This window comes from Triticum urartu, chromosome 1A (genome assembly GCF_056163025.1).
Source record: "Triticum urartu cultivar PI428250 chromosome 1A, HENAU_Tu73, whole genome shotgun sequence".
NCBI classification, from domain to species: Eukaryota; Viridiplantae; Streptophyta; class Magnoliopsida; order Poales; family Poaceae; genus Triticum; species Triticum urartu.
The window spans coordinates 249,220,265-249,231,841 of NC_141873.1; the positions used below are offsets into that span (position 1 = coordinate 249,220,265).

An 11,577-nucleotide genomic window follows, 5' to 3' on the forward strand; every position below is an offset into this window, starting at 1 on the left:
GATAAAAGTACTCGGGCGTCAGACCCGAAAGAGTTTAATGGTTACAATAACCACTCGGCATACCGAGGCAAATTTAAAGCAAGTTTGAGTATCAAGTTGGTTCACTCAGCAGGAGGAGGACTGGCAGGCTCGACGAACTCGTCCAAGTCGATCCCATCCACGATCCGAGTGGCAGCAGCAATGAAAGTTTCCATGAAGGACTGGAAGTCATGCCTTTTTTGTTGGCGACCTTGATCGCCGCCAGCTTCTCTTCTCGAGCCTCTCTGTAGTGGACCCTGACCAGTGACAGAGCCACGTCAGCACCGCAGTGGGTAGAGGACTTCTTCCATTCCTGCACTCGACCAGGGACCTCACTGAGTCGAGCCATCACAGACTCGAGATCATTCTGAAGCGTTGCTCTTGGCCAGAGCAATGAGTCGATGAGTGAAACTGTCACCTTCAGACGGGCAAGGTAACTTGTAACACTGGCGACGCGGGATTCCAGTCGAAACATATTCATAGCAGCCTCGTCGCCGACTGGAGAAAGGACAGGATCCAATCCCGTCTCGATCTGTCCAGTCTCCTCTTCAAAGTTTTGACCGAATTCTATAGTCAAGGAGTTAATGAGTCGACTGGCCAGGACTAACCTGCAAACGTAAAATAGTCAGCTAAAAGGGGATACCTTCGAGCATAAGAAAGAGTTTCTTGGCGAGAGCCTTCAAATAAGCTTCCAGATTGTTCCTCCTACGCGTCATGCTTTCCAGCTGGTCGGTCAGAGCCACCTTATCTTTTTTCAGACGAGTCGCCTCTTGATTGGATTCGGTGAGAGATGACTTCAGCTTGTTGATTTCTTCCTCTAGCACTCCGACTGAAGGCAGTTTCTGGTCAGCAAGGGCAGCCTTCTCTTGAGCCTCCTTTTGCGCATCCGCTGCAAGGTCCAAGTCTTTCTTCTCTAGGGCCAGCCTCATTTTCTCTGCAAAATACACATTTAGATCAAATAGAAGATCGAAGGGATAATTTAAAGGATGATCGACATGTGCAGTCGATAGGCAGTTACCTTCCATACCGGCAACTTCATCTTGAGCCTTCTTCAAGTTTTGTTGGGCCAGCTCCAGGTCAAGGTTGAGTTGCCTCTGCTTCTCCTCAAATTCGGCGAACTTGGAAATGAGGGTACAAGATTTTTGCAGTAAGTAAAAGACATATCAGTCGACGAGATCAAAGATTATTTACTTCCGAGTGAATAAAGCTTCAAGACTAATCATACCCCAACCGACTGCCAGCAGTCGACTGGGGTCTCGGGGACTACACCCAGTGGGTGCACTTGGCGTGCCCCCATTGGTTTGGATTCCACTCGGCTGGTCCGCCCAGACTGAATACCAAAAAAAGAGTGCTTAGACCCTAGCCGACTACCAGTAGTCGACTGCGGTCTCGGGGACTACACCCAGTGGGTGCACTTGGCGTGCCCCCACTGGTTTGGATTTCACTCGGCTGGCCCGCCCAGACCGAGTGCACAAAATAAAAGAAAAGAGACGAAAAGTGCTCAGACCCCAGCCGACTGCCAGCAGTTGACTGCGGTCTCGGGGACTACACCCAGTGGGTGCACTTAGCGTGCCCCCACCGGTTCAGATCCCATTCGACCAGACCGAGTGGAAGAGTGCAAATAATAAAGACGACAAAACACCTAGTGGGTGTACAGATTCAAAGCAGACAATAAGAGATTGTGCGAAGGAAAATATTCAGGTAGCATATCCTAATAAGACAAGTTCAGTTGGAAGTCAACTTACATGGACATTGGCTCGAAGAGCCGCGCTGGCGTCGTAAGCAGCCTGACTATTGTCGTGCGCCACCTTCATCCGCTCCATCATTACGCCAGCCTGATGGATAGCCTCCGCGGCGGCGTCCGACTGGCTTTCCGGAACATGATAGGTGGCGAAGAAGGGGGCAGATCGTCCAGACGCAGCAGCTTGGAGCTCCGAGGCATGAGGTTGGATGGCTGAAGAAAACACTGGTACAGTCGACGGTGTGGGGCGCTCACTCGGCACTGGGACAACAAAGCTTACAGAGGCTCTACTTGCATCTCCGGGCTGTTGGACTGCTGGTTCTGCCACCGGTTCCGAATGAATTATCTTGCCAGCTGCTGCTTTCTTGCTCTTCCCGGGCCTCAGCGGCACGTCCTCGTCATCATCTGGAAGCTCAATGACATTGGGAGGGGCTACAAAGAAATCAGTCGACCCTGGATGAGTCACCAGAAGTTAATCGGCCATACAATCGAGAATGAGATCACGAGGATTATACCCGGGTTGGAGGTGACCGCATCTTCCATGTCCTCATCTTCATACTGGCGAGTGGAAGTCCCAGAGGTAGCGGCACTACAAATTTTAGAGTTCAATCGGTCATGTCTGACGAAATGAGTCGACTCAAATCCAGATTCATACTAAAACAAGAAATCAAGTCCAACTAATACCAGGAAGTAATGGGGATGGCCACTTTGATCTTCGGCAAGGCCTTTGGCGGTTTGGACGGCGTAGCTTTCGGTTGCTTCGACGCCTTTTCAGTCGGTGCTGGAGAAGACGTTCGGGGGCGCTTCGATGACTGCCTAGTTTGCGCGGCCGCCTTGCCGCGGGCACTTGCTGGATCATGAGAAAGCTTGGATCGTTTTTCCCTACGAGGAGGAGAGTCGACCTCTTCTTCACCACTTGGGTCGTCGCTGTCCTCGTCCTCCTCATCGTCAGAGCGCCACTCGCCGCTTTCACCTCCACTCGCTTCTCCCTCTGGGTCCTGCTCCTGCTCCCCGTTGGGCATCGAGTACATCTCAGTCAGGACCTAGAAGACAACAACCAAAACAAGATATAGTCGGGTGACAACAGACAACAACTTGATAAATCAAGAAAACACTCGACCATGTGGAGTCATACCTTGTCAGTCTTGTATGAATTGTTGAGTGGAGGAATCCTCCGGGATCCCCTGGGGTTGTCTTTGTTGCCAGTGATACTCTTCAGCCACCCTTCCAATGTAGCATCATCGACCTCCTCTGGATGGATCCGAGTGGAATCGTCGATGCCCGAATACATCCACATCGGATGGTCACGAGCTTGAAGTGGTTGGATGTGTCGCCTGAGGAAAACCTCCAACAGATCCATACCGGTTACCCCATCACGGACAAGTTGAACTACTCGCTCTACCAGCATTTTCACTTGCGCCTTCTCCTCTGGAATCACTTTCAAAGCAGAGGGATTCTCCACTCGGGCCATGGAAAAGGGGGAAGTCCAGTCGACTGACCTAGAGTCGGCTGGTCCTTGTAGTAGAACCAGGTCGACTGCCACCCTCGAACCGACTCAGGAAGGATCATGGCTGGGAAAGTACTTTTACTCCTCATCTGAATCACAAGACCCCTGCACAACTGAATCACTTGCGTCCTCTCGTCACTCGGGTTGGCTTTCTTGACCGACTGAGAACGGCAGGTGAATATGTGCTTGAAAAGCCCCCAGTGTGGCCTACAGCCCAGGAAGCTCTCGCACATAGACACAAAAGCAGCAAGGTACACGATGGTGTTCGGGGTAAAGTAGTGGAGTCGCGCCCCAAAGAAGTTCAATAAACCTCGAAAGAAAGGGTGGGGAGGCAAGGAAAACCCGCGGTCGACGTGAGTAGCGAGGAGGGCACGCTCACCCTCCTGTGGCTGCGGCTTGGTCTTGTTCCCCGGGAGTCGCGCCGATTCGTGGGGGATCAATCCTCCCTCGACCAGGTCGTCGATGTCGTCCTGGCGGATCGTCGAGCGAATCCAGTCGCCCTAGATCCAGCCCGGCGGCAAGCCGACCCTAGAAGAAGATCCACCCTGGCCGGACTTCTTCCCCTTCGCCTTCGCCGTCGCCTTCTTCGCACGCTCCAACGCCACCGTCTTCTCCTTCCCCATGGCAGCAGATCGAGTCCGAACGGAGCGACGACGCCGAGATCAGAGGCAGATGCGGTGGAGAAAACAGAGGAGGAAGAGGAAGAATGGGAACGCACTGTGCGAAAAACCCCCGTCCGACGCCTTCTATGAGGTCATTTCCGAGTGGCTAACTCGTGGGCCCAGGCAATCCGATCAAATCCCGCAACAGCCGCGCACGCGATACATGGCGAAAAAGATGGCGCGTTGATCGAGGTAGCCTGCCTAATCCGTCCCGATTACTGCGGCCTCCTCCGCCTGGCGTGTTTCCCAAAATTCAAATCCCGCGAAATCCGCAGACAGCGGAACAACCCGCTAGACGCAAGATTTTTCCCATATCAACACTCGAAGCTTGACAATGGAAGTTCACTCAACAAAACCAAGAATGGATCAAGGCGACTGAACAAGCAGTTGAAATCATCATGAATGTTCATTCGACCTCTGGATAAGACATTTCCGATGCGTGAAAGCTGAATCGGAGAGGTTATCAACTCCTTCTCCACTCGAACCCTGAACCATTCGGGGGCTAATGATGAAGATATGTACCTAGGGTAGGGTTATAGGCCTGACCTAGACACCCTCCCCTAGGACGTCACCCTAAAACCAGAAGCATTCGAAGAGGAGTCATCATCCACTCGACCATGAGGACTTCCACTCAGAAGACTTGAAGTCACTCGACCGCGGAGACTGTCACTCGACCACCAGAAGGTCTAAGGTCGCTCCAAACTACAACGGTCGAACATCACCTCATATCTTTAATGGTCATTATGTCTCTTTATTTACTAGTGTTACCAGTAATGTCTCCCCTTTAATGTACCTTAAACCCTTCGTAACGTGGGCGGTTGGGGTCCTGGCGCACTCTATATAAGCCACCCCCCTCCACAGGCACAAGGGTTCGCATCTTTTGTAAACTCACACACACATATAATCCAGTCGACCACCTCAGGGCACCGAGACGTAGGGCTGTTACTTCTTCCGAGAAGGGCCTGAACTCGTAAAATTCATGTGTACAACTGCTCCATAGCTAGGATCTTGCCTCCTCATACCTACTCCCCATTCTACTGTCAGTCTTAGATCCACGACACCAGATATTAGACAGAGATACTATTCATGGCTGCCTCAGTATGTGCCCCACAACTAATTTAGAACTCAAGTTTGAACATCAATAAAGTGAAACCATATGAACGCGTGTATAGTTAGAATGTTATTCTGCCACAAATGCACTTGGTCTTGTTTTCATGCATAGGATTTTGAGTAGGTCCAGGTGGATGTTTTGCTCCATTCATTTCAATAAAATGCATGAATAATTGAATAGCAGAGTGCCATAGGAAAATTTCCTATTGCTATGTTTTTCCATTGAACCACAATAGCCCTAATGGATCGACATGAATGTAGAGTAATAAGTGATGCGACAAGTGTATAACCTCTTTGCCATAGCCGTGTCGACCTCAACATCATTGGGTTGGTCGTTGAGGAAGTTGAGACAGAGGTGGTTGTTGGAGGTGTGGAGGAAGATCTGAGGAATCTATAGACGGTGTCCAGGGCACTGCTCTGTTGTGATGGATTGTCCTGTCGTTGGAGCAGCACCGGTGAGCCGTAAGACGTTAAGGCTGAAGCAGCACAAGATAGACATCGTTAATCTCAAGTGAGATTCTAATAACATCTCCAATAGATGATGTAAAATAGATGTAAAATTTACATCACCAAAAACCACCTGACTACAACAGATGAGGTAAAAACTGTTGACTCTGAACTTAACTATCGAAACTGAAATTTACTGTGGAATCTGAATGTTACTGTCGAAAATGAACGCAATGGTAGCACAAGGCACTTGACATGTAGTTTAGTGAGGGCATGTAGTTCATTTTCAACCTGTACCCCCTGAGCCGCCAGCCACCACCGACCGAACCGCCGGGCCTCGCGCCGCCTCGCAGCCCCGAAACAACTCCCCACCGCCGCCTCGAAACAACTCCCCACCGCCGGCCCCCCGCCGCCTCACCGCCCCGAAACAACTCCCCACCGCCGGTCTGCCGCCACCCCGGCCTTCCCTCTAGCCCCCCCCGTGCCAAGCTTTTTCTCTGGTGATCCCCACACCACCGCCCTACCACCACGCCCCCACCGCCGGCGAGCAGCACCCCACCCAGAACCCTAAGATAGATAATGGGGTACCTCTCCGGCGAGCCCCCCTCCCCGCTGCGGGTGCTTCTTCCTTAACTCCGGCGAGCCCCCCCCTGAAAATTGACTCACCCAAAACTCGATTCAGTCGACTGAAGTGTAGCCAAATCAGAGCAGAGCAGCAGCACGAGCGAGGGGGAGAGCAGCAGCAGCAGTGCGAGCGAGCGAGAGCTGGGGCAGCTGCAGCAACGCGAGCGAGCGAGAACTAGAGCAGCTGGGTGAGCGAGCAAGAGCCGGAGCAGCAGCAGCGCGAGCGAGCGAGCAAGCGAGAGCTGGAGCAGCAACAACATATCCAGCTGGTATGGACGCCGCTGCCGAAGGGGCCTCGCACTGGGGTAGAGCCGCCGTGGAGATGTCGCCCACGGCGCCAGCTTCGAGGTAGCTGCTCCATGAGGGTGCGAGATGGAGCACCGTCGGCGCCGGGAGGTCGAGTTAAGGAGAATGTGAGATGTGATGAGTGTACAACCTCTTTGGTGGTGCCGAGTAGGCCTCGGCTTCATTTGAGGAGTCGGTGAGGATGATGTAGTTCTGGTGGAGTAGGTTAAGGCGGCGCTATGGGGATGGAGTAGCCGCGATAGACAAGGCGATCGTAGGAGCATCTTTTGGAGGTGGAGGACGGGGCGCCTGAACTGGCGGGACGACGGGATGGACGACGGATCATCATCCAGGGAGGTGGATGAGGGACGTCGAGTTGTTGCGGTGGACGACGTCATCGGGGAAGAGGCTCTGGCTGGGCAGCGGTGAGGTGGCGGACAAAGGAGGGTGGGGTTTCGCGGCTGGAGCGGAGAGGTCATGGCAGCCTGAGATTTTGAATGGCGAAAAGGAGGTGATGGGAGGGGGGAACCATGACTTAGGGACGCGCTTGTCCAAAATGTAGGGTGTGTTACAAAAGTACCCCCACAGATTTGAACTAGCGGTTCTCTCGGCTCAGGGTCAGAAGGGGGATTTCACATGTCGGGATTTGGCAGCTGGAGGGAGTTTTCTCGCGCATTGTAATTTCGGGATAGCAAGGCATGGGTTGTGAAGGCGCCAGTTTTGGGAGCACGATATCTGAATTTTCGGGATATAATAAGGTGCGGGTTGAATTCTAGGGACAAGCCTAATGTGTAAGATTGTACTTGGACGTACCAAATCAATTCGCACTTCCCTCGATGAAAAAAACGAAAAAATTAAAACTATTCACACCACACAAAGAGAGAGTCTTGTCCTGTTTTACTATACAGATGCTATTCAAAGCTACTCATACCAACATTTTTGTGCATTCATGTTATGTCCAATTAAATTTTTTTTGGCTGTATAATGCATGTAACCTACTCATACCAACATTTTAGTGCATTCCAAATGTTTATACTACCACTGCAATTCGAACTGAATTTGAATTCGTTTCTCTATTTCAATAAGAATCTACAATCATGATTGTTGCAAACTTCAACCATCATTCATGTATTACATTAACAACACACCACATGATTACTACAGAGATAGATATGAAATATGTGTACTATATGAACTCAAATTCAACTTTTCGAATACACTTGATGTTGATTCCAAATAATAGTACATTTGATGTACTAACTATATATTCATAATCTAAACCATGTTCCATACGTACACCATGTTTATCACACAATGTATAGTGCCCCGCCCCTACATTATGACAAGTATTTAGCCCTGAGCTGCAAAAGCCACACATTAGCCCAAATTATAATCAATGTTATATATATTATATGTAGTACTAGCAAGATGCCCATGCGTCCCACAGAACATCAACATGATCAAGGGGATGCCTTATTTGCAAATATGCAGAGGGGTGTGGGTATCTTTTTTCAAAATTGCCATAGTTTCCTTCCTATCTGTCAGATATAAATCAGACGACCTATATTGCAGGATGGCGGGCACACCAGCATCAACAACTCTGTTTTTTTATAAGAGTAGAGATAAAATATATTATATGTAGTATAACATGTTCATAACCACACCATGTGTATCACCGTTATATATATTCACGCATGCATCGGTTTAAAACACTATGATAAATTCTTCAAATGTCCTAATTCGCTTTTTATAATCAATCATGATCTCTATTCGTCTTTTACACCCACACAATCCTCTTATCTTTGTAGATAGCACTAACTTTCTCTCGTGCATGCACACGCCCGCATCCCTCTCACCCTCCCTTAGGACTCTCTAGCTCCATCGCGCAAATTCGTCTTTTCACTTTAGGTCGTTCACCCACGGTGTGTGTTGGCCCCCCAGCTCCTTCTTTACGGCACACATCGATCGATATCCCTCTCTAGCCAGGTGTGCCTACCACAAACACAAGCTTCCCCTCTTCTCTTCTCACCGTCCATGCCTCACTCCTACCACTCTTTTCATCGATCTCGTACTCACACACTCCTTCCCCCTCGATATAGTATGCGTCTCGCACCACCTCCTAGATGCATCCCTCTCCCTCTATCCTTCTCCCCGGGCCTTATTTGCTTCTAACACATACATGCATGTATACCGATCAATCTCCCTACATATACCTAGGTTGACTAACTATTTTCCCCCACCCATCGATTGACGTACCTCACAAGTTATGTCTCTCCTTTCTCTGACAAAGGACGACTGGTCTTCCTATGTAGATACGTCTGCTTACCATAGCCATATCGTCCCCCCTCATCATTCGTGCATGCCTCCTGACCCATCTCTCACATGCACGTGCACAGACAGGGAAGCCATCCCCTCTCTTATTGATATTGCAGGCGTGCCCTCCGTTTGTCTACCAAGCCTCTCCCAGACTCCCACCATTTGTTAGAAGCAACACTCCACTACCACCCCCTCCAACACTCTAGCCCTGTCTCTCTCCCAACCTTATTCCTCTCCTACACATATGCATGGATGCCGATATTCGAGCGCTGTAGGTAGGTATCCATGCCACAGAGACAAACTGCACCTGTCCCCTCTCATGTTCTAGTAGGCTAGGCACTCTATATCTTTGATGTGGGCACACACAAATTCGATGGCACTCTTTATCGATCGCGCGCGCACACACACATCATCCCTCTCTTCGATTCTATGGATACCTCAAGCCGATGATACCTCCACTCTCTTCTCGTGGATCGCCCCCTCTATATATATGATATATCCAGGACTCTATTTCACACACATTGCATATGTTACATTTTTTGATTGACCCCCTCCCCAAAACACTCACGAACCCACACACTATATCTCTCTACGTTGGTATCTCTCTCACACAACCCCACATAGGTGGTGTACGTACACGAAGAGAATAGGTGCACGTACTCATGCTTCGTGCCCAGCCACACCTGCGCGGGTACACGGTGGAGCTCATTTCTATACGAAAATGGCAGCCCACGTGCTAATTTGAACGCGTGTAGCGGTTGTTTACCTACAGAGGTCGTGTACCACGCGTGCACAAAACAAAGTTCGACTTGATGCGTTGGCACGTTATTTTTAAATAAAGTTATATTGCTCAATGGCACGTACACAGAATATAAAACGATTTTTATGGAGAAAAAGGTAGTCCGCTCCACTATATACAATGGAGCCTGCCTGCCTTGGCTTGTCTCTCTTTAGAGTATCTCACACAAGGCGTCGGTGGCCTCTTTCTCTCCCACCGTTGGTCACTGATCCGGCCGCATCCTGTCCGTCAGCGGAAAGGGAGGATGTGCATCGTTTCTCCGTTCGACGGCGCCGAGGAAGCACGTCCCAATTTGTGGTACCCGCCGTTCTCTCTGACCAAGCTCCGGTGCGGTAGGGCCTACTCCACCTGCTCGCTGCCGCAGTATGGGCAGACCCTGCCCGCCGCCGCTCACCTAGTTACATCTCGACGACCCCTAGGTATCCCCTCCGGCCTTGCTCCACTGCCCGTCTTCCCATGTCGTTGCATGTGGAAAATCTTGCATGTGGATCTTCCATAGCTTTGCCCAAAACATAGCTCGTCCGACTTACTTTCCATATTGCAATCTCGTCCTCACACCATTTTAGACAAACACAATCGTGTTGTTATCTTCCCTTAGGACAAGGAATATGCTTCTTTTTTGTCGTCGTATGTGTCATCAACTGTTATTGGTCGGTAATTGTTTCCTTTCTACCTCTTTTTTGCAAACAGGGCTATCCATTTCACCTCGTAGCTATTGCGACCTTTTGGTGAACTGCACAAATCACTTTTTTCTTAAGAGTGTTTTGTGCAGTTGTACTAAAATGTCACACGGGCAATGTCTCTACATTTCAGTGCGACTGCACAAAGGGAGATTGGTTTTGCTCTATCCTGCTCATCCCACTCCGAGCCTAATCTTCTCCAACTATTTGCTTAATCTTCTCCAACTAGTTAGTCTTAAGATAGACTGCAAAGGTGACCGGCTTCTATTTGTGTGTTTATTATTTCATCAGCAGTCCTCTATTATCGTAATCACACTTAATGCTGACCGGCTTCTCAGCTCTATTTTAGTGGAACTGCACAAAATGATCGGAATGTTGCATGCTCCAGATAGCTACTTTTTTTTCCAACATGCCTTCTTGATTTAGATAGAGCTAGGGGATGTTGCTGCCAATGAAAGCATAGATCAATTTTAATTTAACACATTCTCACAACTTTGTCTTCAGTTGTGATGTAAATATTAGCTCTGATCTGCTAATCATTGAGATGCATTAGCAAGGAAGTTAGTTTTTTATTGTTTCCGAAAGAGCATCGATGGCAAGACACATGAAACAAAAGCAGAAAGCTCAGAGCATTTTACAATTTCATGTCACTGGAAAATTATTTGTATAGTACGTCAATTATGTAAATAAAATGCTGGAAGCTTGATAGCATTGCCAGAAGCCTCTTCAGCATCTGGGTCCATGTGCCATGCACAAAATTATACTCCTCCGTTCCTAAATATTTGTCTTTTACAAATTTCAAATGGGCATATTTTAGAGTGTAGATTCACTCATTTTGCTTCATATGTAGTCACTCGTTGAAATCTCCAGAAAGAAAAATACTCCAGAGTATATTTAAGAACCCAGGGAGTAGTGCACAACCGCATGGGAGACTCAGCCCAGTCGTTGCGCCACGTTAATAGTGAGTAATGAGCAATCAAATCATAAGCCCCACCTTTCCCACTGTAAGTTGCTCGGAAGAAGCAACCATCAATATGCTCTTCTTTGAATCTGCTCATACTACTCCATCCTTCACTATTTATAGAGCGCGCTTCAAAAAAAATAAAAAATCTCTGGGACCAAGACGACTAGCGACCGGCTTGAAAAATAGCATTGGTACATGTAGCACGACGTCTATTACTTGAGGAAATAATGCATACACACATGCATGTAGTGCTTCCACCCCGAGTACACACATGCTTGCACTTACTCCACTCCATAGTACTCCCTCCGTTCCCAAATATAAGTCTTTTTAGATATTCCAACAAGTGACTACATACAAAGCAAAATGAGTGAATCTACACTTTAAAATATGTCTACATACATCCGTATGTTGTAGTCCATTTGAA

At 48.9% G+C, this 11,577-nt stretch overlaps 1 protein-coding gene across 1 annotated transcript; it reads right to left on the reverse strand.

Moving 5' to 3' along the window:
- Nucleotides 1-1,754: 1,754 nt before the first annotated feature.
- LOC147990729 (uncharacterized) lies at nt 1,755-2,790 on the reverse strand. Its single transcript, XM_087538370.1, has 3 exons — nt 2,444-2,790; nt 2,275-2,348; nt 1,755-2,191 (listed from the first exon to the last, which is right to left on the reverse strand). The coding sequence occupies exons 1-3, from the start codon at nt 2,788-2,790 to the stop codon at nt 1,755-1,757; spliced, it is 858 nt and encodes a 285-aa protein (XP_087394496.1).
- Between the last annotated feature and the right edge of the window lie 8,787 nt (nt 2,791-11,577).

Coding starts and splice junctions, on each gene's coding strand:
- LOC147990729 (XM_087538370.1), bottom strand. CDS start 2,790: ATGTACTCGATGCCCAACGGGGAGCAGGAGCAGGACCCAGAGGGAGAA. Junction 2,349..2,443: donor GCCATCCCCATTACTTCCTG/GTATTAGTTGGA, acceptor TAAAATTTGTAG/TGCCGCTACCTCTGGGACTT. Junction 2,192..2,274: donor TGCGGTCACCTCCAACCCGG/GTATAATCCTCG, acceptor ATTTCTTTGTAG/CCCCTCCCAATGTCATTGAG.